The sequence below is a fragment of the Apiospora hydei genome (genome assembly GCF_038363865.1).
Source record: "Apiospora hydei strain CBS 114990 chromosome Unknown utg000005l_segment0_segment0, whole genome shotgun sequence".
Classification (NCBI taxonomy): domain Eukaryota; kingdom Fungi; phylum Ascomycota; class Sordariomycetes; order Amphisphaeriales; family Apiosporaceae; genus Apiospora; species Apiospora hydei.
Window position 1 is genome coordinate 3,347,079 of NW_027117364.1, and position 23,966 is coordinate 3,371,044.

At 53.7% G+C, this 23,966-nt stretch overlaps 7 protein-coding genes across 7 annotated transcripts; 4 read left to right on the forward strand and 3 right to left on the reverse strand.

Annotated features, from left to right (window-relative positions):
* Nucleotides 1-613: 613 nt before the first annotated feature.
* On the reverse strand, nt 614-1,219 carry PG997_006505 (uncharacterized protein; the record flags this gene model as incomplete). The annotated part of the gene is made up of 2 exons (XM_066810820.1): nt 614-795; nt 1,111-1,219. The coding sequence occupies 2 exons, from the start codon at nt 1,217-1,219 to the stop codon at nt 614-616; spliced, it is 291 nt and encodes a 96-aa protein (XP_066669743.1).
* A 9-nt stretch (nt 1,220-1,228) lies between these two features.
* Nucleotides 1,229-2,493, reverse strand: PG997_006506 (uncharacterized protein; the record flags this gene model as incomplete). Its single annotated transcript, XM_066810821.1, has 3 exons — nt 1,229-1,230; nt 1,584-2,120; nt 2,313-2,493. Coding segments are annotated over 3 exons (720 nt in total).
* A 1,221-nt stretch (nt 2,494-3,714) lies between these two features.
* Nucleotides 3,715-5,940, reverse strand: PG997_006507 (U3 small nucleolar ribonucleoprotein mpp10; the record flags this gene model as incomplete). The annotated part of the gene is made up of 1 exon (XM_066810822.1): nt 3,715-5,940. One exon carries the CDS (start codon nt 5,938-5,940, stop codon nt 3,715-3,717), a length of 2,226 nt encoding a protein of 741 aa, XP_066669745.1.
* A 422-nt stretch (nt 5,941-6,362) lies between these two features.
* PG997_006508 (Adaptor complexes medium subunit family-domain-containing protein) lies at nt 6,363-10,045 on the forward strand (the record flags this gene model as incomplete). Its single annotated transcript, XM_066810823.1, has 7 exons — nt 6,363-6,406; nt 6,460-8,031; nt 8,183-8,198; nt 8,238-8,269; nt 8,537-8,626; nt 8,716-8,852; nt 8,913-10,045. 7 exons carry the CDS (start codon nt 6,363-6,365, stop codon nt 10,043-10,045), a joined length of 3,024 nt encoding a protein of 1,007 aa, XP_066669746.1.
* A 578-nt stretch (nt 10,046-10,623) lies between these two features.
* PG997_006509 (uncharacterized protein) lies at nt 10,624-11,555 on the forward strand (the record flags this gene model as incomplete). The annotated part of the gene is made up of 3 exons (XM_066810824.1): nt 10,624-10,674; nt 10,960-11,283; nt 11,397-11,555. 3 exons carry the CDS (start codon nt 10,624-10,626, stop codon nt 11,553-11,555), a joined length of 534 nt encoding a protein of 177 aa, XP_066669747.1.
* A 5,141-nt stretch (nt 11,556-16,696) lies between these two features.
* Nucleotides 16,697-18,377, forward strand: PG997_006510 (CMGC DYRK DYRK2 kinase; the record flags this gene model as incomplete). Its single annotated transcript, XM_066810825.1, has 2 exons — nt 16,697-16,898; nt 16,972-18,377. The coding sequence occupies 2 exons, from the start codon at nt 16,697-16,699 to the stop codon at nt 18,375-18,377; spliced, it is 1,608 nt and encodes a 535-aa protein (XP_066669748.1).
* Nucleotides 18,378-18,400: 23 nt separating this feature from the next.
* Nucleotides 18,401-20,830, forward strand: PG997_006511 (DYRK-family kinase pom1; the record flags this gene model as incomplete). The annotated part of the gene is made up of 1 exon (XM_066810826.1): nt 18,401-20,830. The coding sequence occupies one exon, from the start codon at nt 18,401-18,403 to the stop codon at nt 20,828-20,830; it is 2,430 nt and encodes an 809-aa protein (XP_066669749.1).
* Nucleotides 20,831-23,966: the final 3,136 nt, after the last annotated feature.

A 23,966-nucleotide genomic window follows, 5' to 3' on the forward strand; every position in this document is an offset into this window, starting at 1 on the left:
CAGGTGGAAAGGGATCGAAATAACGAGATGAAGGCATCTCCAGTGGTTCTGTAAGATCTTAAGTAGCATCTGGAGCCTTTTTTTGGGTTCCTTTATTAGGAGAGAGGTCATTTCGATAAAAATCCAAATAGAGTGGATGATTTTATTTTATATACAGCTCATCTCGACGTATAACAGACTCCTGAAACGCCTGCACTTGTTGAGCCCCTTCTCGCACCCCTTTTAGGTTGGAAGCTATCTGGCGTTAATACACTTGGTTTTGTACAGGTGAAGAGCGGCCACTCCTTGTGAAGCCGGCGAGAAATCGCCCATCCCGTCATACCTTTAGGCAGGTATTACGCTGCAGCTGCTCGACGCAAAACCACCCTATTTCTCAAGGAGACGTCCGTGTATCCCTACCGAGGATCAAGCTTTGTAGTACCCCATTAACGGACGATCCCACAAACGGCATCGGTCTCGCACTGGCGATTCCGTCACGGTAAGCGAGCGCAGCGAGCGCCTGTCCATGTCGGATCCCCAGGTGGATTTCGGGTTGCCCTTCTTCCCACTTGGCGCATTGCCCTGAGTTTACCATATCGTGTTTGTTCGTTTTGCTTGGTCTTCTTCCCCTCTCCTACATGAACATCCTCCAGATGCCCAACCATGCGAGTCCCACGCTCGTAGCCGTAATACCGAGCTTCCGGCTCCGCATGCCGAACCTGGACCCCGAGGCCAGGATCTTGGCCTGCTGACGTTCGAGCTGGTTCATGCCGGACCAGTAGGAGTAGGCCGAGAGGCCGAGGAATGCGCCGCCGCCTGTTATTTCGCAAGAACTCGTTGTCAGCGACTGTCCCCTGCTCTCTTTGCGCGCAACCATGCGTGAGATGAAGGCGACATAAATGACTAGACCAGCTTCTACTGCCGGGGGCGCAGCAAGAGCTAGCCTCCAGGGGAGGAACTAGTTCGTACCTGCCACACGACACGACATGCAGTCGGCGCCCCGGCTGGTTGCTGGCGGTTGCCGCTGCTGACGGGAGGGGTCGTCGCTCGAGCGCGGAAGGGAATTGGGGAGATAGGAAGATGGAGAGAGAACATCATCATGCGATTGGCGGAAAAGGCCAAAGAACTTACCAACCACGCGACACGGCGTGCAGTCGTCGCCCCGGTCGGCCTTGAGGAGATCCTGAAGCTTCTCGGGCTTCTCGAGCGCATGGACGCTGGGGGTTTTGTCGCCAGCCATTGCGGAGGTTCCTCAGCTGCAGCAGTTTGTACTGTCCGGTAGGTATAGAGGCGCAGAACACTATCGCAGAGGCAAGGTTTCTGTTGAACGCAGCGATATAGCTGATCGGCTGGGCATTGAACGGAAAATAAAATAAAGGTATGACCTAGACTGACGACTGCCCACATTTTGATTTAGAGTGGAGCGCTGTTTGCAAGGATTAGGTACAGGCACACCCGGCCCCACCACCGTCCGCACCGGCTCTCTTCCATCTGCTTTTCTAGCCGCGATCTATATACGGAGGCTGGACACTAGGTACTGCCTCGTGCCGACATCTCGGCCCCTTATCACCTATTATATGCCATTTTGCTTAGTGCAGCCTTACAAAGCGAATTTAGATGGTCTCGATCCTTTCGCTTCCGTATCCCAGCTTGCTCCCGCTCTACTCGCCTCTTGCGACGATCCTCCTTCCCACGACCGCGAGGGCTGTACGTGACGATCTGTGATTCCCGAATCCGGGACTCCGTGGCGCTGCGAAGCCAGGGTCTCCAGCATGCCGCAATTCTTCCATTATACACCGTCCAGAGCCCAGGAAGATACCTGACATCGGCCGCGCAGTAGTCCATGAGCTCCTGCGCGAGGGGTCTCTGGTTGAAGGCCTGCTGGTCCCCGCCTTTGTCCGGGCAGAACAAGGCATAGCCCTTCTTCTTGCCTTCGGCCCAGGTTTGTTTCTCCGCCGGGCTCAGATCCAGGTCTCGCTCAATGCAAGTCGCGAGACCGCTCACGATGCCGGTCTCGATAAGGCGGCTGCCACGCGAGCGGGCGGCGGCGAGCTCCATTAGCTGGAGGTCCATGACGCCACGAAGCTGGATGCCATATTGGCAGAACAGCGCGGCTGAGTCGTTGCTTGCGTCGAAGAAGACTTTTTTCGTGTTTTTTGGATTCAAGCACTTCCTTGAGCGAACGTTTGCTTTTCGGGCCACAGGTCGTGAAGGCTCTCGATTTCATGACAGAAATGTCGAAAAGGTAGGTTGTCGCCAATGGAGCTATAAACAGCTGCATGATAGAGATCATACCAGATCGCGATAGCCTGGCGCCCTCTAGATCAATATACAGAGGGGTGGACTACGCGGAAGAGCGATCATCTTATCAAGGGCATTCCCCATGGCTTTCTGGGTATCGACCCAGATCACGGGGTTTCCAGTTTCCAATGAAGCCCGACCGATGGCAGCTGTGAGACTAGATATTGAAGATAACGCGGCCTCGACGTTGACTTTGGATAATTTTGATGCCATGTCTGTCTAGCGATGACCTTTTTTACTATTGTTTTCTTCACTGTAAAGAAAGATTGACCAAGTTTTGGCCAAGTTATGGCAACAAGAAGAAATTCGTATGAGCGGGGCGGGGGAACGCCTTATTCAACTTATCAAACCCTTAGGTTCTATAATCACGGCGAAAACTTCGCGAGCGACTTCCAAATGATCCTCTAATCCTCGGCAGATTGAGCGAGATCATGAAGATAAACCCTATCACCAGAAGTGTTCTAAGAGACGAAAGCATATTCGTATGGCTAAGTCACTAGCGTATGCACTTCGTACAAGTATCTTTCGGGGGTCTATACTTGGGGGACATCTAAGTCAAACTCAGTCATTGAATCTTTGGATGTTGCGAGAGTTGGGTTATCAGACCAGGCAGGCTGGAAGTAGCTATCGTGATTTGAAAGTGCATCCAGAGGCAGGTGACACACAGGAGGTGTCCTTAGGAGAGCGATCAGTCGCTCACCTCAGTGAGCCCCTGTTGCATACAAACAACATCAAGACTGAATCGTCCACATACCAATGGTAAGCGGGCAACCTCAAGCTGAAGTAATAGCACGAGATAAGGTGGTCGCCGAGTAGACCCCAACAAGAAGAAGCCCCAAGACTCATTTGGCTTAACGGTAAAGCACGTTGACTGCATTCACATAGCAGTTCAAGCGAATACTGGTTCGAATACGGTAATGAACCCTCTCCTTTTTTAGCCGTTTTCTCTTATGCTTTTTGATGCTTTTCACATACCTTAGAACTTGTTGACTAGACGTGGGATAGGAAGACATATACCACCTTTCAATACTAGCACCGGGCAACCACCCAGGCCTATTACTATTGACACCCTCTTCCCCCTTTCGTAAGCCAATGATTCTAACGCCCTTAGTTCTAGGAGTTGCCATGTGCTTTTTAAGGCTACAAACCCTACATGGAGAAGCCATATAGCCTTGTGATGGCTTGCCACCCTCGAGTTCCTTGTGTCATAGAAGTCCATGTGAACTATGTTTTTACATTAACTATATACTCTTTATGCAATCGGCGGATGACTAGTTACAACCAGTTGAGTCCCCTATAGAGTCCTTGGAAAAAAAGAAATGAAACTCTGAACTACATGCGAGCAAACAATTGAGAGGTTTGCTTATGGCTTTGAACAGCATGATCAAGTCGAATGGTTTATGTTCAGAATTCAGGTATATATTGAAACGGTTATTACAGCTTGAAGTTGCCACTGGAAAGGGCCTGCGCGTCTTTGGCCTTATTACCCTCCATATCGAGCACCTCACCCTTCTTGTTGATGACCCGCACGCCACCCTTCTTGAGGTCAGCAATCGTGTCCTTCTTCGCCTGGGCCTTGCCGCCGAGAGGTCTCCGGTCGTTGCCGCCGGCCTTGCGTATCCGCTCCTTCTCGCGCCTGTGTCGCCGGGCCTTCTCCTCCCGGCTGAGCTCCTGCCTTGCCACCGGCAGGCCGCTCTTCGCCACGATCTCGCCCTTCTCGGCCGTGTCCTTGCCGGCTTTGTAGATCTCCTGCGGCGCGAGGGTCTGGTCGCCGCCGCTTACACCTTGAGCAGTGGCAGGCTGGGCATCTTCCATGCTGACGGTCGCCACGTCCGCAACGACGGTAAGAGAAGGTGCCACAGGCTTGGGCTTGTAGTGCCAGCTGCTGAGAGCATCGAGTTTGCCGCAGATCTCCCTCCACATTCCCTCGAGCTCCTTTTCTTCCTTTTGGGTCTTCTCGTCCGCTTTGCTGACATAGGTGTCCGGGTTGGTGTTCTTGATGTGTTCCTCCTCGTAAATCTCCGCAAGACTCCGCTTGTTCTTGGTGTCGTCAAGCTCAACCAGGCCCCTCCTGTTAGCGTTCGGGTCCAGAGAATCCGGCCGTCTCCGGACATTCTCGTTGAAGTCTTGTGCTACAATCCTGCGCTTAATCATGTCTTCTATGCTTTCGCTGATTTCGGCTGTGATTACAGGTACAGGCTTGCCAGCATGCTCATAGTCGAGGTCTTCGTCCAGAAGCGAGTGCTTCGGTCTATCAGCAGCACTTGCTTCACCTGAAAGAACCCACTTCTTTTCGCCGACGTTGGCAGCTTCTAGCCGGCGAATTTCTTCAGCAAGCTTAGCTTGTTTCCGTTCGTGAGCCGATCTCCGGGCTTTGGGATCGCCAGGATCGACCTCTGACAGCTCGTCTTCGGAATCGTCACGTTCCGACTCATCCTCGAAGAGATCGCGGCGAGCGGTGGCCATTGCAGTCTCAATCTCACCCTCACCAGGTTCGGTGTACCGGGGCTGTCTAGGTTTCCTCGGGTTGCCATCCTTGCCCTTCTTTGCAGGAGGCGCAAAGAAGTCCTTATAGTAGACGTCATTGGCATTGAGGTCGCCATCCATATCCTCCTCGTCCACACCATCCATGGCTTCTTCGTCGCTTTCCCCTTCAGGGGCATCCAGGTCCATGTTGCCAAAGGTTGGGCCAGCCTCGTCTTCCTCGTCCTCTTCCTCGTCCTCTGGCAGGCCGTCGTCGTCCTCGTCCGATTTCTTGGGCTTGACGCCTTTGCTGCCCGGCTTTGTAGCAAATGGGTCGCCGTGCCAGTCAACCTCGTCATCGTCGCTTGCTGCGTCGGTGTTGGGGTCTGCGCGGGCATCTTGATTCTCAAACCATTGTGTCTGCTTGTTGAAATCATCAATCGAGAAGAAACCGTCGTTTAGGCCATTGGGGTCTTCCACGAGAGGCTCTGCTTCTTCCTCATCCTCGTCATCTTCCTCATCGAATTCGTCAGCATCGTCGTCCTCCTCGCCATCAAGCTCTACTTCGTCCCCATCTTCCATGTCGTCCATGTCAGCCTCGTCGAACTCAACCTCTTCCTCATCTTCCTCGATGTCGTCGTCTGAGCCGCTAAGGTCAAGTTCCGACAAGCCGTCCAGCTCTTCATCCTCAAGATCCGCCTCTGACTGGTCTTCGTCGGAACTTTGCCCGTGAACACCATTGGTCTCGATCTGGTCGGCAGCCTCAAGTTCCTCTAGAGCATCCTGTGAGTCCTCCAGTGCGCTAGCGATAATTCGTCGTGCTTGTTGCCAGATCTGTGCGCTCTCGAACCCTTCAATGTGCAGTTTGCGGATTTTCAGCACGTCATTCTTGGGTGCGGCGTCGGCGCGTTTTCTCTTCTTGTTGGCCTCCTTGAGCCTTTGCTGCTGTTCATCGCTCAATTGTCCGGCGTAGGAGTCCAATGTCGACTTGACAAGCTGCAAGGATGCATTCGGAACGGAGGCATTGGGCTGGAGGAAGCCGTGGCGGTTGCCCGATTTGAGGGCCTCGAGCAGGGCCGCCGACATGACGAATGCGCCAGGCGTCCTGGAAGGATCGGCAAGAGCAGATGAGTTGTTGGAGAGGTCGGGGGCGTGGGTGAGAGTGTGCGAGGAGGTGGTGCTGACACTTCCGGCCATTGCTCTGTTTCAAGACGTTCGTGTCTGCAACCGAAGCCTTCACTCTTTTACTGCCTCTCGTTAAGGTTCGGATGCGTTTATCGATTGATCCTCGAAATTTCTGGGTAAAAAGTTTCAGTAGAGAAGTCTACGATAAGATAGGACCCCGCCAGAAACTGCCCAGAGTCTGAGTTGATTGGCCACTAAAGTCTGGCCGTAGCACCTAAACAGGTACTAGCCACAGTGGAGCTTTCCGCTGTCCAGGGTCTCAATTCCGCTCTTGGCTCTGTCTTTACGCGGCCCAGGCTTTGGCTGAGTTGACGTCTTCAGCTGCTGCTAGCTGGGGCCCAGTCTCCGTGCTCTGTCTGCCCCTCAGAGAAGCCCATCCAACCTACCAGCCGAGTCTCCTTCAGCCTTACGATGCGATTCGCATCTCGGCCACCATGAACGGCGTTATAGAGGCGCTACATATCTACGATGAGCACAAGTTAGTAAACCCATTCCCCAACTATATCCATGTCTTCAATTAACAGTTTGCAGTCGCGCCATCCTGTCGCACACCTACACATCGCGACCGCTATCTGCATCCCACCTACTGCCACTTTACCTAGAGCATCCAGCGCCGCGGCCGAACTTGATTTACCTATCCAATACGAACCCGCCCACATTAGTGTTCAGCCTCTTCCATGCAGATCTCCTCTATCTAGCGACGAGTTCCTCGGAAATCGAGCCTTTGCTTGTCCTCGAGTTTTTGCACCGAGTCGTCGATGCGTTGGAGGAGTTCCTAGGCGCCCCCGTGCTGGCGCATAAGATCGAGGCAAACTATGATGTCGTTGCTCAGCTTCTCACAGAGATGTGCGATGCTGGCACTGTCAACACCACAGAGCCCAATGCGTTGAGAGACGTCGTAGAGGTTGAAGGCCTCCTCGGCAAGTTCTTAGGAAGTTTGAGCTTGCCCAGCAAGGCGCCTGGGCTTAGCTCGAGCTTTAGCAACCCAAGCGCTCCCACCCTTCTAGCTCAAAATACCCCTGCGTTACCGTGGAGGCGAGCCAACGTCCGGCATACGTCTAATGAGTTGTACGCAGACGTGGTCGAGACCCTGACGGTTACATTGGCTCCTTCCGGGCGGCCAATAGCCGCCTTTGCGAACGGAACGATTGCGTTTACATCCAAGGTCTCGGGGGTTCCGGACATTGTGATGAGTCTCACGGGGCCTTCTGGAAAACACAACCTTGGTAACATCATGGAGTTGCCCGTCTTCCATCCGTGTGTGAGGCTCAACCGCTGGAGAGACAACCCTGGAGAACTGAGCTTTATCCCGCCAGATGGTCGCTTCATTCTTGCCGGGTATGAAGTTGATCTGCTGCCCTTCACCAACGGAAAGAGCGGCAGTTTGAGCTCTAACAGCCTCAAATTACCCGTAACCATCGAGGTCAGGACCGGCCTGGGGTCAACTGGGTCCGAGTTCGAGGTCCGGGTCAATATCAACAAAATGTTTGGATCTTCGGGCGGAATGGGTGGCTCTGGGCGCGGAGGAGCTGTTGGTGCTAGGCCTTTTGGTGGGCCTCACTCCGGCACGGCAGCAGCGCCATCTGTGCATGACCTGACTGTTTCGGTGCCGTTGCCGACAGATGTTAGAAACCTGTCTGATATTCGACCGAGCAGAGGTGACGCAAGTTACAACCCTGGGGACAAGTTTCTGGAGTGGCATATTCCTCAAAAGGAACTCGCATCAGGGACACCCTATTTTAGTTTGAAGGCAACCGTCATGGGACCGTTGGCAGATGACACCACTGACGATGACCCGAATGGGTTTGGCTTTGGGAAGGACTATACTTATGATGAGCCTTACCAAAGCAGTGCCGAGCCCAAGGCGATTGGGAACAAGCCGGATCTTGACGACGACAAGGATGCGAAGAAGATTGCGCAGAACAAGATTTTGATGCCAAGTTCAGCCTCCATCAGTTTCTCTGTCAAGGGATGGATACCAAGCGGCATCAAGGTCGAGGGGATCCAGATCGATACGAAGAGAAGCCGTGGACTGGGCGAGGGTGTTAAGCCTTATAAGGGGGTCAAATACCTGACTATCAGCAAAGGAGGCATTGAGATTAGGTGCTAGAGTTGTATTGCTACGGACGGACGGACTTGGAATATGTATGCATCGCATCGCATGAGCCGGCGTTGGGACAGGCTCAGATCATCCGGCTAGTAGTTGTCGACAATTTTGAAACAATAGACATTGCACTAACGCCAACGTTAACAGACGTTATTTGACCGTGGTAACCATGAAGATCGATACGTTGTAACTACTTAAGCAGAAAGCCGATGCAATGCGGAATTATGCTAGTAGGTATGCATACCTACATGTACTTAATAGAGCCCCGCAGCGCCGGTGACCCTCGGCGTTCGGCTGTGTGGACCGTTGCAGCGTGGGGTAGCTCGCCAACTCGCCCACTCCCAACAGTGACACAGAGAGAGCTACCCCCGGTCCAGCCTGTGAACGGTCGAACCCCCCAAGAGCTCGGGTCCATCCATAATTGGAGTCATGCTTTCCCAGCTGCAATCGACTGATGCTCTTCTCCCTTGTCTCCTGGTACAACATCACTTCAATCGCAAGTTTCGGTTCCCCAACTCCCGTGCAAGAGAGCAGGTTGGCCGGTGCTGTTTCTGACTGCATTCGATGCATGTTCCTGGCCGTTCCCCCTAGGTCAGTCAACGCTGGCGCATGGTGATGAACGCTTTAGCTACAGCTCCTGTACGCCGGCCGAGCCGAGCCGTAAACGTCTTGCGACACAGTCTCGCGAGGAGAGCGCCATTTCATGAACCCGGTATTATCGCCAATGGCGGACGTTATATCCGCTCGCCCGTCGAGAGTAGGCGATATGGCTCCACCGTGAAGAAGACGCGGCCACGGACGGCCATATTCTTCCCAGGTAACTCTACCCCTGCTGCTCGCCAATTGATTGGGTCAGGAGACACATGAACTAGGACAGGAAGGCTGATATTGAGGTCGTCGCGAACAGGGCAGGGCGTACAGAAGGTCGGCATGCTCAGCCCGTGGCTTGAGGCCTTCCCGCGCACGTCACAGCACATTCTCGATGAGATAGACGAACTTATGGGCTACAAGCTGTCGGACGTGATACAAAATGGGTCCTCGCGTGTCCTCACCGCAACACCAAACGCCCAACCGGCCATCATGGCGACCAGTATCCTAATATTGCGTCTGTTGGAGAAAGAGTACGGCTTCAACGTTCATGAGCGGGTGGACGTGTCGCTGGGTCACTCGCTTGGCGAATTCGCCGCTCTGGTCGCGGCCGGCGTGCTGGCGTTCGAGGACGCCTTGTACATGGTGCGCAGACGGGCCGAGGCCATGGCCAGGGCGACGCAGAGGGCCCGGGACGAATGGGGCGGCGACTACGGCATGATAGCCGTCGTAACGGAACCGGAATACCTCGAGCCCCTCGTTAATGCCGTGGACGACTTTGTGGGATACCGGTCGAGCGGCCTGCGGAGCGATCACGCCGAAGATATACATCCGATCGACCAGGTGCTCATTGCCAACATCAACTCCAAGAACCAGATCGTTCTCAGCGGCAATCTGGAGAAAATCAAAGAGCTCATCGCACATATCCAACAATTCGTGGGACACGATCCGCGCGCTGTTAAGTTGAATAGTGATTCGCCTTTTCACAGTCCGATCATGAAACCGGCGGTGGCGGTCATGCGGCAACTCCTCTCCGGCAAGAGCCGGGTCAAGGGAAAAGAGACCGATGATGTCATCACGTTCCCCGGCGCCCTTCAGTGCGTGAGCAACGTGAGTGCGAGGCCATTTGGCAGCCAGGAGGAGGTTAGAGACCTGCTCTCGCGCCAGTGCTTGGAGACGGTCCGGTGGTGGGACAGCATCAAGTACCTGGACCAAGAGCAGAAGGTGCGGCGATGGATTGGCATTGGCCCCGGGAAAGTAGGGAGGAACCTCGTGGGGAAGGAGGTCGGGATGAGGGGGATGGATGTCGTGAAGGGTGGTGGTGTGTGGGCTATTACGGATCCGATGGAGGTCGAAGAAGCATTGAGGGGACTCGAGAAGACGGAGTACTTGATCGAGGAGGAGGAAGAGGAGGAGTACTAGTACTAGGTTTAATGAGTCGAAAGGGGGCGTTTACTGGTGCTCGAGTGAACGACAAGGCAAGCGAGCGGGCAGCAACGTGTACGATGATTAGTGTTTGATTGCTCAGAGAAGCTCACAGGAGTCGAATATCATGATTTATTGTACATGCCCTTGGCAGGTCTATCAACCGCGGTCTCTTTTACCCTCTATACGCAATTGACCACCGCCTATACTCCTGCTGAGGCTTATCCAAAAAAAATCACCGAAACACACAGTACAGCCAGCCCGCAGCCTGGGGCTTTACTTGCCTTGATGGCATGGTCTCGAACGGTATCTTCAACAATTACGAGCGACCAAGGTAAAGTGGTCTCCGGAAGGCAATTCAAGAAAGTGAGGCTGTGTAATATGCATGTGCTGCTGCTGACCCCGGATTCTGGTTCAGTAGCGCGGGTGGGGCAACAGCGGGAGCTCGTGTTTGAGCTCCGAACTTCAATTGATCCCAGACAGACCCGACCAGACCCCAGACCCCTGGGACTACATCGTACTGACTGGATCTCTTTTCGCTCGCGAATCACCAACATACACATACATCCCAGAGCATGGCCACAGCGATACCTGCCATCGCCTGCTTAGGCGTCATAGGCCGTAACGTAAGTCGCGCAATTCCCCAACATTCCCACGGTCAAGCCCGTCGTCGTCGTCCCTCAATCCCCAGCCCTACCTACCTGCTGTCGCGCAACACCTAGATCGCGATGGTCCCCAGTCGCGATCGACATCTGCCTACTGCACGTCTACCCAAGGACCAACTCACCGTTTGTGACCGTCTTCCTGGCCTCGCGCCGGGCAGAAAGAAGAACGACGCCGGCCATGCGATACTTTCCCGAGCCGATATGAGCGCAGGCTAACGTTGGGGAAACTTGCCTACCTACCTACAGAACAATCCCCTCCACACGACCATCCTCCCGACCACGACCGACCCGCAGACGGGCCGCTCGGCGCCCCTGCGCACTCCGCTCCAGTTCAGCCTGCTGCTGTCGAGCACGCTCGACATCTTCGAGTCGCGCGCGCGCCACGCCGTCGCCTCCAACACCCTGCTCAGCGGCGACTTTGGGCTGCTGCACGCCGTCGACGACCGGCTGGCCGCGTACGGGTTCGAGACCAACACGGGCGTCAAGTTCGTCGCCGTCGTGGACATGCGGGGGCGCATTCTGAGCGGCGTCAAACCTGCGGGCACTGGCGGCGTCAGCTCCCCGGCGGTAGTGTAGGGGGAGGGGGCGGCGGCGCGGCGGCGACGGGGACGGGGCCGTCGTCGGTGGTGGGCGCGGTGGGATTGCGCGACGGCGAGCTCAAGGTCGTGTTCCGCGCCATGCAGACGGCGTATGTACGGCTCCTGCAGAACCCCTTCTACGACCCCGAGGAGGGCGCCAAGGCAGGCCAGCTGCAGCAGAAGAGGATCACGAGTCGCAGGTTCGCGGAGGAGATGAGGCGCATTGGGGACAAGTGGGTTCCCGGGGGCGTGAACACATTATAAGAGTCAAAGATGTCCGCGGTCTGGGCGAGGGTACGATAGCAGAAGAGGAGGCTGGCATGGAGAAAGAAAGACCTCGGTCCCTAATACCGCGAAGTGGTTCATAAGGAACCCCGAAGCACGTTGGGACGAGCATACAAAAGCATCTGCAAGGCGTTGTTTGTGTGGCAGGATGGGCGAAACCTGGCCTGGAGTTATTGGGCGTTTTAAACGGCTGGAATTATATGCTATGTACTCATACGACGATAGGTCAATCTCGACGGCATGGGCTATGTGCAGTGCAGCTGAGCTTCTCAAGCAAAGCAACTGGTACACGGGGATATCTACGCGCGCAAGCCGGAATACCTGCCCATGCTGGAGTCTTTGATATTGGTTGGAGGGCGGCCAGCTACGAGAGCTGTGATAATAATGGACTGCATCACGTTGGGTTATGACCATCTCTGCGAACACTATATCGGGTTGGATTACTTGGCCACGCCAGTTTCCACTTATTTAATGCGTATGACGATGCTAAGGTGAAGTGTGACAAGTGTACTGCGTTATAAGAGCCCAAAGTCTAAGGCGCATTGCAGAGTACTCTGCCTCGCGCTCATAGTCGTTTCAAGCAAGAATATATGATCTCAAACTTGTCAGAATATGTAGCGACATAACGCATTTGAGTTTCGGCCAATTGTGCACATTGAAAGATGTCAAGGACTAGCGGTATATACCTGTAACATGTATTTACTCGAGAGTCATGGCTGGATGGTGGCGTGATCTGCACTTTATCTTGAGGAGCACAAGTCTGCCGCCGGCTTTTGGTCAGCCTCCTACTTACCTCATAGCTTGTAACACACAGATGCATACTTCGCATATACTTATGGATATGTACGATTTCTCTGTCAGCGCCATTGGCATCCACGTGTCTAAGCTCCTCCCTTAGGGAGGAGCTGATGGATCATAGTACTGGATCATGCTCCAGCCACTAACAACCTTCGGGTGCTTTTTCTCTCTGAGCCTGAGCCCGTGCCATCTCTTTCAATTTAGAATGTGGCCTATGCCGCCCACGAAACATGGGGAGAGAGTGTGTCAGTGTGGCAGGAAAAATCCAAGCGCCTGTCCGTCCGGTAGGGCTTTCGTTGTTGGGTTTGGGTTGGGCGCGCAAGAGAGTTCAGAGGGAATGGGGTGACAGTTCAGCAGCGGAAACTTACTACCTTTCGACCAACCACGATGATGGAGGCTCGGAAGCTTTTGGAATAAACACTGAGGCTGGGCGACGTCAGCCTGCTAGTCTTTGGGTTCAAGGCCCGATTCTGGATGTGGTTTTCTTGAGGCGTTGCTTGGAATGCTTGCCGAATTAGATATGTCACAGAGTGACACGCTTTAAGTTGTTCCGCCCAAGCCTAGTCTGTTCAGGGGGGGTTTGAGGGAACCCCCTGTCTCTTCTCGGATCCCAGATTTGAGATTTGAGAAGCATATTAAAAAAAGACGGTAGCTCTGGAAGCGGTCGATGACGCGGTTGGCTCGCGCGCGTATTATGAGATAAGCCCTCGTTTCCCAGAGTCGGATTGATACACACGGATAGCCCTCGGTACATACTTCAATGCTGTCGTCGTCCCGCTATATAATGGAGGAGTGAAATGTCCAACCCCCGCCCAGTCGCTGCCCAATCGCTACGCAGTGACAGGCCGAGAAAATGAGGCACAAGGCCTATGGGAGCTGCACAAGCTGCAAGGGCAAGCCCCACGATGTGCCTCTGCGAGATGGCAACGGACCACCAACCTGACCAGACTGGCGCGGTTGGTGACTGGTCAGGACAGGAGCGTGCATCAACAAAGGATTTACGGCAGATGGGAAACGCTGGGCAACGGTCGGCCACCCACCACACCTACACCTACCTGCACCTGCACCTGCACCTGCATACGCGCGCGTCGTGGTGGTGTAGAGAGAGAAAGCAAGCAAGTAAAAGTACAAACACGATGAAAACCCTGAAATTGTTTCCTCATGCGTGTCCCCCATATACTGACTGCTACCTTACCTATATCCACACATGCTCACGCATGTAATAAGAAGTCCGATATCATTGGGAGGGAGATACGGTAATCAAAAAAGTGGCCATTCAAAATAGAGATCAATACGGACTCAATCTCCAAGGCCGGGGGTCATAAAACGGGATGGCCCTGGCTCCTGACAGCCTGATATGGAGGCGACCTGGCATCGGTGGGTCGAGAGACGCTTTTACAATGCGAAGCGAAGGAAAAAACGCCATGCACCTAAAATTATTTTCGCTCTTCGTGATACTGCTGCACATGCGGAGGTTGTTGACTTGAACGTCAAACGAGAGCATCTTGGGCGTAACACATGAGCAGCGCGCTATATCGTGCTACAGATTCTAGTATCACGACATAAACGTCCCTGTGACCTCTATATATTCCCGAACGTGTGTTGGTCACTTGTTTCAGACATTTGACTACTGCATGCTGTGCTGTGCACAAGAGACAGACAGAGGCAGAGACAGAGACAGACAGAGACAGATAGGGTCGTATAGGGTCTGGCTGTAGAATGACGCCGTTCGTCGATCTCACCTCGTAGGGCTCCACCTGTGAAGGAACCAAGATTGACCTCCGCAGGGCCCTCGGGTGGCAAGCTTGGGCAACTGGGCTCCTTGGTTGCTATCACGGAGGAACTGCAAAGTAATAATTCCTCATTCGATTGCAGCGTTTCTTCGCGCCCCTCCCCCTATCACGGGCGGCAGATTTCGTGCCCGATATCGAGGGTCGCTTGCTTCTTCTTCTGTTGTGCTGGCATAGGAAATATATGTTAGGTAAAGTAGGCATGTCCTGTTTTAGCTTATCGGGTGGGCTGTTGGTTCAACTGAGGTCTCGTCTGCAATCGCACACGGACAGCGTTCTCGTCTTCCCTTTCCATCAGATTGATCAATCCGGAAATCCCATCTACCCAAAATTCCCTGACCCTGCGGGCTAGCCGCATTGTCTCCGTGTTAGCCGCTCCTGGTCTCTTGCGCCCGTGAGCTGCTACTGCTGCACGCTGTAATTATGAAATTTTGGTTCCAGCTGGAGCACATTAAAATTGAGGTTGGATGATTGCTTGCACATCTGAGAGCACGACCAGCCTCGCAGAGAGGCCTTCAAATTTCCAAGCTGTCAATCTGATACAGACCAGGCAATATTTGCAATGTCGTCTTCGTCATTGAGAACATCAAAGCATGCGCCCACGCGTGATCTTTTGTTGCTGGGTCTTGTGTGTGTCTCTCTCTCACGGACGGCAATCCGCTGTCAAATGCCAGCAACCTTGGCCCCCCCCGGCCTGCCTAGGTTCTGACCACCCTAAAAGGCACGTCTCTTTTCGTGCTGTACCCAGCGCGCGATACATACAGGCCGCATCCCGGCACGGCGGCCCCTCGACTAAGCCCGCAATGGACTAACCTGGGCTCGCTACGTCCCAAAGGAGACGACCAAGATGGGCCGTTCCTGACGGAATGAGAACGAAAGAATCATTGTGAAAATGTAATGTAAGGTAGGGATGAAAGATGTACATACGAGTAGATGCCAGGTTGAACTGTGCATCCAGTACATTGGATGCCAGTAGTTCAGGTAGTAGCTCGCTCGTGTAGTCTGTCATCGTCCATTGATGTCACGAGGTCGATCGATGTCCAGCCTTCTGTCCCGTCCGCTGGCTGCCCGGCCCCTTCGAGCTTGGGAGCGCGCAGCACGATGATGCAGTGCGATGCAGCTGTTGTGCGATATATGGCATTCCGTAACTGCACATCATTCCCCCATCCATTAGCTTGGATACCAAGATACCTAGGTACCATAGGTGTTCCTAAATGCCACCTGCATCGCATCGCGGATGTATGTTTGATATGATACGGGTAGCCAATAGGTTAGATCTGGTACATCCACCACTCCCTGAGGTCCCTTCAAGTGGTTGATGCCCCCGGCAGCCCAGGTTAGGAGGTATGTGTGCACTGCAGGGCCATTCGCAACATAACAACAGGCCGTCCGTAGCTACACCCACCCGCCACCTGTGCACTGCACCCGCAACGCCCACACCCACCTCCCACTACCCTCGGTGCTAATGGGATGGAAAGTATGGTAATCAATCAGAAGGTGCACGCCCGCTACTTTTCCCACTTCCCAAGTACCTTGAGCCCGCCCGACCCCCAAGTCCAGGTGGGCCGTCCACCTGCACCTCTAGCCGTCTACTCCTAGGCTCCTAGTCAACCCTTTTGATTTTCCTGCCTTAGTGCCACCAGCAAAAACAAAGTGGGAAGGGGAAGTCGACGAGTCGCAGAGACCCTTTCCAATTCGCCCGTCCGCCGTGAACCATACAACAACACCTCTCCCCTTCCTCTCCGACGTCTACCTCTCCAGGTATATTCGGTCGCGGAATCCAGCAACCACCGTCCAACCCCCCACCCACCGCCCTCGCCTCGTCGCGTTACTGCAACGGAATGCGGTAGCATCTTCGCTGCACTCAGCTCCCCGTCGGACTGAGATACTCTGACGGCCGTAGGTCTGGCATCGGTCTTCCGGTTCGGGGTTTTGGACCGACCCAAACCACCGGTGTTGTTGTTGTTGTCTTTTTGTCTCAAGACCCATGAAGCAAGAAAGAAGAGGAATTCTAGAAGGAGAGCGACATCGCATTTCGTCTGAACCCAGAAACACACACACACTCACACATACCTGACCCACGAACCACTCGGCTGCGCTGCATTGTTGCATCAACAACAACGACATCCTTCGCTGCTCCCGCGTTTTAGGGGCTTCCCATTCGTTCTCGACTGCCTCTAGAACATTACCGGGGCCTGGGTCTGCCTGATCGACTCTAATGGTTAGGGATCCTAACATCTCTGCTGGCCGACCGGCTGCCGCTTCGTCCCGCCCTCATACGCCAACCCAAGTGTACGTTCCCTCTTCTACTTTCCCCCATTTTTGGTGACCCATGAAATCCAAATCGACGAGTAACATGGTCTCTCGGCTTCACCCTCCACATGACAAAGGCGTTATAACAGCTCTCCATGGACAGTCTACTAACGCTGCTTTTGCCGTGCTAGGAGCAAGGAAAACATTAATCCGACACCAAAGACACCTACGAACAACGCTACGGGGACCGCGACAACGCCCTCGTATTCTAACGGTGCAATGCTCAGTGCTTCGGCTTCCAACAACCACACACTCTTTTCGTTTGGCCACAACAGTGGTGCAGCCCACGACGATGCAGGCGACTCGACGGCAACTTCTTTCGATTTTTTACCCTCCGTCAGCTTTGACGACTTACAGAGCAGCCTGGAGTCTGCTTCGACCGATTTCAAGCTAACTCAGTTCCCTTCACCGAACGGCAAGGGTAGCATTTTGGACGACAAACCTGCTGCGGACAATATGGCCGGCCAACATACCAGCACCATGCCGACGGCAAGTTTCGACGCGCAAGGCCGTTCAGCCAAACCCTACGGCAAATAACACGGCGGGTGGAGTAAGGACTACAAGGTCCGGATCGATCCTGAGACGGCCGAGCCTGTCGAGCAGACAGCCCAGCATAGGGTCAAACCCGCCAGCCTCGGCAGGTATCGCGGATGCGCCCACAGCGCCGGCCGCGATGAGAAATCGCCGTCAAAACCATTATCCACCCGTGTCTGGCTCCACTGTGGCAAAGCCACCTAGGAAGTCGATAGGCCCCGGAGTTATAGAGTCTGACTACGGAACCAGAACCGCCCCGAAACGACGTCCTAGTTTGATATCGACAGCTACAGACAAGGATTCGCTGCGAGCGGCTTTGGATTTCGCCGGCAACAATGCGGCAGGACAGGGAGGCGATCCCAGTAAGAATTTGGCAGTGCCGAGGGCTGTTAAGACCAAATCCATGCAGCCGCCATCAAGGATAACGGGCAACTTGGCAGTGTCCGGTAGTAACAGCAATAGCGCCCTGACCCTCACGCCGGATGGGAATCGCAAGTCGATCGTGTTTCCCAGGTCGCCTAAAGCTGGCGGCGGAGGCGGCTCTACTCCGGGATCGGCGAAACGCGCTTCAGTCATGCCTGGTCATCTTTCGGGGCTCGGTGCAAGAACTATCTCTCCGACAGACGCCCAGCGAATGAAGCGCATGTCCATGCATCAATCTCAGAGCATGCCGCAGGTTACCAACGTACAGACAACGACGAATGAGACTCGTGCCACCTCGCGTTCTCCCTCCATGATTCCTCGAAAGACGTCTACCCCCTCCTCTTCGAGGACCACCCCCGACATAAATCGGAAGTCGTACAGCTCAGGCCTTTCTGTTAACTCTACAGCAAGCTTTAACACGCATAGAACTTCGACCGGGTCCTTACAGCAGCGAGCCGCTGCCCAGAATACAGCGAGCTCAAGGTTACCAGCTCCCAAAGCTCTCACCGTCAACAGCAATGCGCCACCTGCAGAGGAGGACGAGGATGTACCACCAGTACCTGCTATTCCCAAAGCGTACGAGTCGCCAAAGGATGCCCCTTCAGACCTGTCATTCTTGGATAAACGGAAATCTAATTATCAATTTGATGCTAGCAGTATCGCCAGTTCCTCGACTGGAACTCTGTCTAGTGCGCCTTCTTTTGACACTGTCGGTCCTACTCAGCATACGTCCAACACCAGGAAGCAGCCGCGGAAGGGCGGTGCCTCGTCAGATGTAGAGGCCAAGGTAACCCCGACTCAACCGAAGAAGAAGAATCTGGCACCCCTCCGACTTCCACCCATCAACCTGGGTCCACTCAGCACTCCCACCACATCGAAGATAGCAGCACTGAAGGAGCCGGACACGGAAACTGCGAAAATGAGTCCACCCCGGAACGGATGATCCCAAAGACTCCGACAACACCCATGACTGCGTCCCGAAGCACGTTTTTCTCTAGACGCGCCGAAAAGGAGGCCGAGAAGTCAACCGTACGCAGCAGCACTTCTACCAATCATGTCTCTCTGGACAGTCCGGGCGTTGCTGGTGCGATAAGCTCTTCCGAATCTTTGATGGAACCCGCTACGATCAAGGCATCACGACAACCAGCTATATCTCCCTATCTCTCGTCGTCAGTGCCCAAGGTTAGTGGTGATTTCGGTGCCGAGCTTGCTAGAGCCAAGACAAACTCAGATTCGAATAAGCCGGCTGCTTTGGACGCCGTTCCTGAGGCGAAGCCACAACAAAAGCCCTCTGGACCACGCGCCCAGAAGACGAGCAAACCGGCACCCAAGTCACCGCCTCCGGCGCCATCGAGCCCAGAAGAACAAGAACCCCCTACTCCATCTTCGATGAGCTCATTGAGGCGGAAGCTGAGTTTGTCATGGAAGCGGAGCACCTCCAAGAGCAGCAACCATCCCTCGAATGAGAATGCGGCGAGCCATGCCCGCCAGGATAGCATGCCACCGCCCCGGATACCCATTTCCGCAACATTGGGTTCCATGAAGGCATCTAGCCCTAGCCAGGCCTCGAAACCTTCGGGATCATACCTGGATACGAGGAGGAGAAAGAGCTCGGCGTCGAGTCTTACCACGATTATGACGCAAGAGAGAAACGCGAAGAAAGCCCAAGAAGCTGGCAATAGTTCCCTGGTCGAAACGTCTTCTACCAGCCGGACCTCGTCGGTTCAGAGGATACTGCGCCCTCGACCATCCGCAGCCACGATCAAAACCAATGATCCGTACACTGCGGAGCTCGACAAGGACGATCTTGTGGCAGAAGATGAGATGAAGAAGTTGGCGTCGCGACGTAAGGAGACCGAACTCGCTGCTAGGACTCTAGATGCTCTTCGGAAGAGGGCCACACCAAAAGAGAGAGTTAGTTCGCATGAAGCCATTCGGATTGCCATGCTGAACATCTACGAAAGAGGCGAGATTGTCGATTACAACGATGTATATTTCTGCGGCACGCAGAACGCTGCCAAAGTGGTTGGCGATTTGAAATCCAGTGCGCCCAATTTCGGCTACGACGATGAGCGCGGCGATTATTCCATAGTCGTTGGCGACCACCTCTCATATCGGTATGAAATTGTGGACGTATTGGGTAAAGGAAGTTTCGGTCAGGTCGTACGATGCATCGACCACAAGACTGGTGTCTTGGTGGCCGTCAAGATCATCCGCAACAAGAAGAGGTTCCACCAGCAAGCCCTGGTTGAAGTCAATATTCTCCAGAAGCTCCGCGAATGGGATTCCAAGAACCGACACAGCATGGTCAACTTCACCCACAGCTTCTACTTCCGTGGCCATCTCTGCATTTCCACTGAACTGCTGGACATGAATCTCTACGAATTCATCAAATCCAATGCGTTCCGCGGCTTCTCCTTGAAGCTCATCCGACGTTTCACCAAGCAAATGCTTAGCTCCTTGAACCTCCTGAAGCAACACAAGGTGATTCACTGCGATCTCAAGCCCGAGAACATTCTGCTTCGTCACCCAATGCATTCCGAGATCAAGGTCATCGACTTTGGCTCGAGTTGCTTCGAGAACGAAAAAGTCTATACCTATATCCAATCGCGGTTCTACCGATCGCCCGAGGTTATTCTGGGCATGACTTACGGACTGCCGATTGATATGTGGAGTCTGGGATGCATCCTCGCTGAATTATACACTGGCGTTCCCATTTTCCCTGGTGAAAATGAACAGGAACAGTTGGCCTGTATCATGGAAGTGTTCGGCCCGCCGGAGAAGCATCTGATCGAAAAGAGTACTAGAAAGAAGCTGTTCTTTGACTCGATGGGCAAGCCACGCTTGACCGTCTCCTCCAAGGGACGACGAAGGAGGCCGTCATCCAAAACCCTCCAGCAGGCGCTGAAGTGTGACGATGAGCCCTTCCTGGATTTCTTGGCTCGGTGTCTGAGGTGGGATCCTGATAGACGAATCAAGCCCGAGGAAGCAATTCGCCATGAGTTCATTACTGGTCTGAAGACACCCATGACCTTTGTGCGGGCCCGCGATACCACATCGTCGCCCATCAAACGACACAACACGGTTGCATCGTCCCGACCGTTGCCAGATCCACCGGCGTCCACGAGAACCATAGCACCCGTTCGTTCTCGTGAAGTCACTGCTGCAAGCCCCAACAAGCAGCACCCAGCCGGGCCACGACGAGCATCTGGCATCAACGGACCTTTCAACTCGGGCGGGGTGAAACGCACTAGCACGGGCACGGCACAGCCCGCCGGCGGACCAACCGCAGCGAGTGTTGGAAGCAGCCTGCCTCGCGTTGCAGGTCGAACGGTTAGCGGCAGTAAAGACTTGGCTTCGGCAGGTGCCAACGCTGCCATGAACAGACGCGCATAGTCGGTCGGCCATACATACGTATGCACGCCCGGGACGTCCCTACACCTTGGAGGCATGCCATAGCGGGTGGTTGGTGGTTGCAAGTGACAGTCTGAGTTTGAATGCTTAGCGAGTGGGCAAGAAAGACCATATGCTTTGATGGTGTGTTACGTGTCGGTTGGTTGTATAGACATGTTGTTCCCGGCGCAAAATATACCTTTTCTTACTTTTTATCCCATGGCCCTTGCTATATACATTTGGACGAACGCAATTACGAAACGAAAAGCCCTGGCACTACGACTACGAACTCTCGCTTTATTGATGTCTCTCGACTCCTAACCTGGGCGCCAACGAAGGAATCAAAGAAAGACACGGTGAAACGAAGGGCAACACGGTTTTGGAGTAAAGGGGTGTTTTGATACTTTCATGACGAAGAAAACTGCACATAACTTGTATCATAATATTTTCATAATGAGTCGAGAGCAGACGTGGGAACGATGCCCACTGTTGAGAGAAGGGGTGAAGCGGGAGGCGGAGGATGGAGAGAGGAACCGTCGCGGAAACGGTAGTCCGCGGGGAGATGAGCAAGTCGCGAAGAACAGGATAGAATTGGAACTTGTGAGTTCTCCCACGCTCTGGGCGACAATGACAGACAGTTAGGAGATGGTGGAGGAGGAGCAGCTCAAACTCTGTGTATTACTAGCCGCCGCAGCGAATTAGCCCGGCAGGATACTCTTTGAAAACTACTTCTACTACACTACGACTACTCCTGAGCCGCTATGGAAACTGAAGGGGAGGGAGAAAAGAAAGCGATCATTACTCGTTTGGGTTCTTCTCCCACCCCTTCGTCGTCACTTGGGTCGACTTCTAGGGACGACCGAATCTACCAGCGCCGTTAGGGAGGTAGGTTGGGAAGTACCGGCTAAATAAAGAGGACACACACTTGTAGCCGTACCCTCGTGGAACAAATCTATCTAGGTGACAAGAAAACTCCGCGGTTCCTTTCGGCTTTCGTTTTGTTTATTGACCTGTTGTGAACACGTATCGTGACAGCTGCTGAGTTGGAGGCGCCATAATACCTGTAAGTACTTGAAACTACTGGAATCAAATAAAAAGGGGCATGGACAGGTTTCCAGACTAAACAATGACTCTTTCTACTGTGACTCACTGTAATCATGTTAGTCTATGAATTGATGCTTGACCAATACAGTTCAGCCGGGTTTAATTCGATATTTAAACGGCAAGCAATGCTTTGCGTCAAGTCCCGTGACGGCGAGACCGCCCTGGACATACACATTGCCTTATCCTTTCAATACTCTCGGAACCATCCGGTGAACGTCATTTTGGAAAGTAAGGGGGGGGGGGAAAGGCTGGGCCACACGACCTGTCTGCCTGTCTGTCTGTACCTTTTCCCCGCCTCCAACATCGACATGAAAGAAAAGAAACCAACGGCTATGAGCCCAGAGAGAGATAACTACAGAAACACCCCTTTTTGCATCCTGCCTCTCTCTTTCTTCTTTTGCTTAGTCGCCCTCCTCGTCAAGTCGGGTTGCATCGCAATGCAAAGAAGAAATACTCTGCTTATATCACGGGGTGAGCCGCATCGACTTCGTATCCTCTCAATATCTGCATAGCCGTATACAAAACTGCCATTGGTTACCGGTAAATACCGAAAAAATGATATATTAAAGGATATCACGAATACTATTCCAGCCGCATATGCCAGCACCCACAAGCTTTGCGCGATGTTCCCGTAATCCATTGCTTCGGTAGCATGAATGCGAACTTTGTTTGCTGCGGTCAATATTCCATCCCCTGAGGTAGGTCGACTCACACACACCGAGAACAGTAGAGCAATAGTCATGCATCAGAAGATGCAGGGATGGAAAGACGATCTGTACGGTACTATCCTTGGTGCATACTACTCTGGCAAGTACCACACCGAAGTGATGGCCAGGAGCGAGTCCGAGAGGGCAGAGCACACGACGATAGTCTATGCATGGCATTGAGACCGGCCTTGCGAGCTCGTGTCGCCATACCATCTGCGAGCTGCCCGTACCATTTTCAAGGTATTTCGACTGACGAAATAGCGAAATATTGGCGATACCAGGAGATGTCGGCGAGGTGTATAACTTCAGGGAGCCAGAACCTCTGCGCCTTCTCCCGTGTCACAGAAGACCCAGCCCCGGGCACCATAAGGAGGTGCAGCGAAGTAGATTCCCGCTTATAGACGAGCCATTGGGCCAAAAAGAAACTCGGCTTCGGTATGCCTGCACAGCATCGACCTATAAGACAAACATGGAACGACAGGAATCCGTCCATGTCTTGGCTGTGCGCAGTGTGTATGTACGGCGTGTCCTGTACTGCCTGGAGGAATCGGACCGAGCTATTCTGGGGCTGAACGCCTCATGACGGCAGATTCGGCACTCGCAGAATCAAGACCGTTTCAGTAAAGCAACGGGCCAATATTGGGTTCGGGCATCCGTGGGATAGGATCTTGTTAGCTGCGCCAGCAAGCCAGCGAGCGAGCGAGCGAACGAACGAAAGGAGCAGAAAACTTCCTACTTGTCTCATACGTGCAGTTTCAGACCGGTAAGCAAAGAATATGCCCTTCGGTAACAGGTGGGGAGGGGTTTTCAGCTGTCAGCGAGCAGAACCCTGCATCGTATCTCGATATAGATAGACAGATTGTCGCTTGAGTCGCTTCGGGGAAGCGATTGCTTGGCCAATGAGCAGGTTTGATGCCATTTTCTCGGCTGCCTTGGTCGATGACCAAGGTTTGGCTCCGAGACTAGATGAATATGTGAGATGCGGTCATCATATTCGGGTTCAATTGGGGTATAGCTGGGAGCCATCACCAGATATTTTCCTCAGGCCTCCCTCTCACCCCCAGTCCAGCCGATGGGCCCTAGTTGCGGCTGGTTTCCTTCCACGTTGCGGTGAAGCAGGAGAGGTCCAAGAAAGTCGTAGCATCAAGTCTCTTGGCGAGGGTAAGATGGGCAGATGCATGGCTGGAATAGCCGCGCGAGGGCTGACAGCCAGTCCCATCAGTCATTGCCGAGAATGGATCTCGAAGGTGCATGGATCTAGGAACCAGCAACGGTCTTCCAACCCGCGATAGAGTGAGGAAAAATAAAGAGCCAATGAAAATACTTCC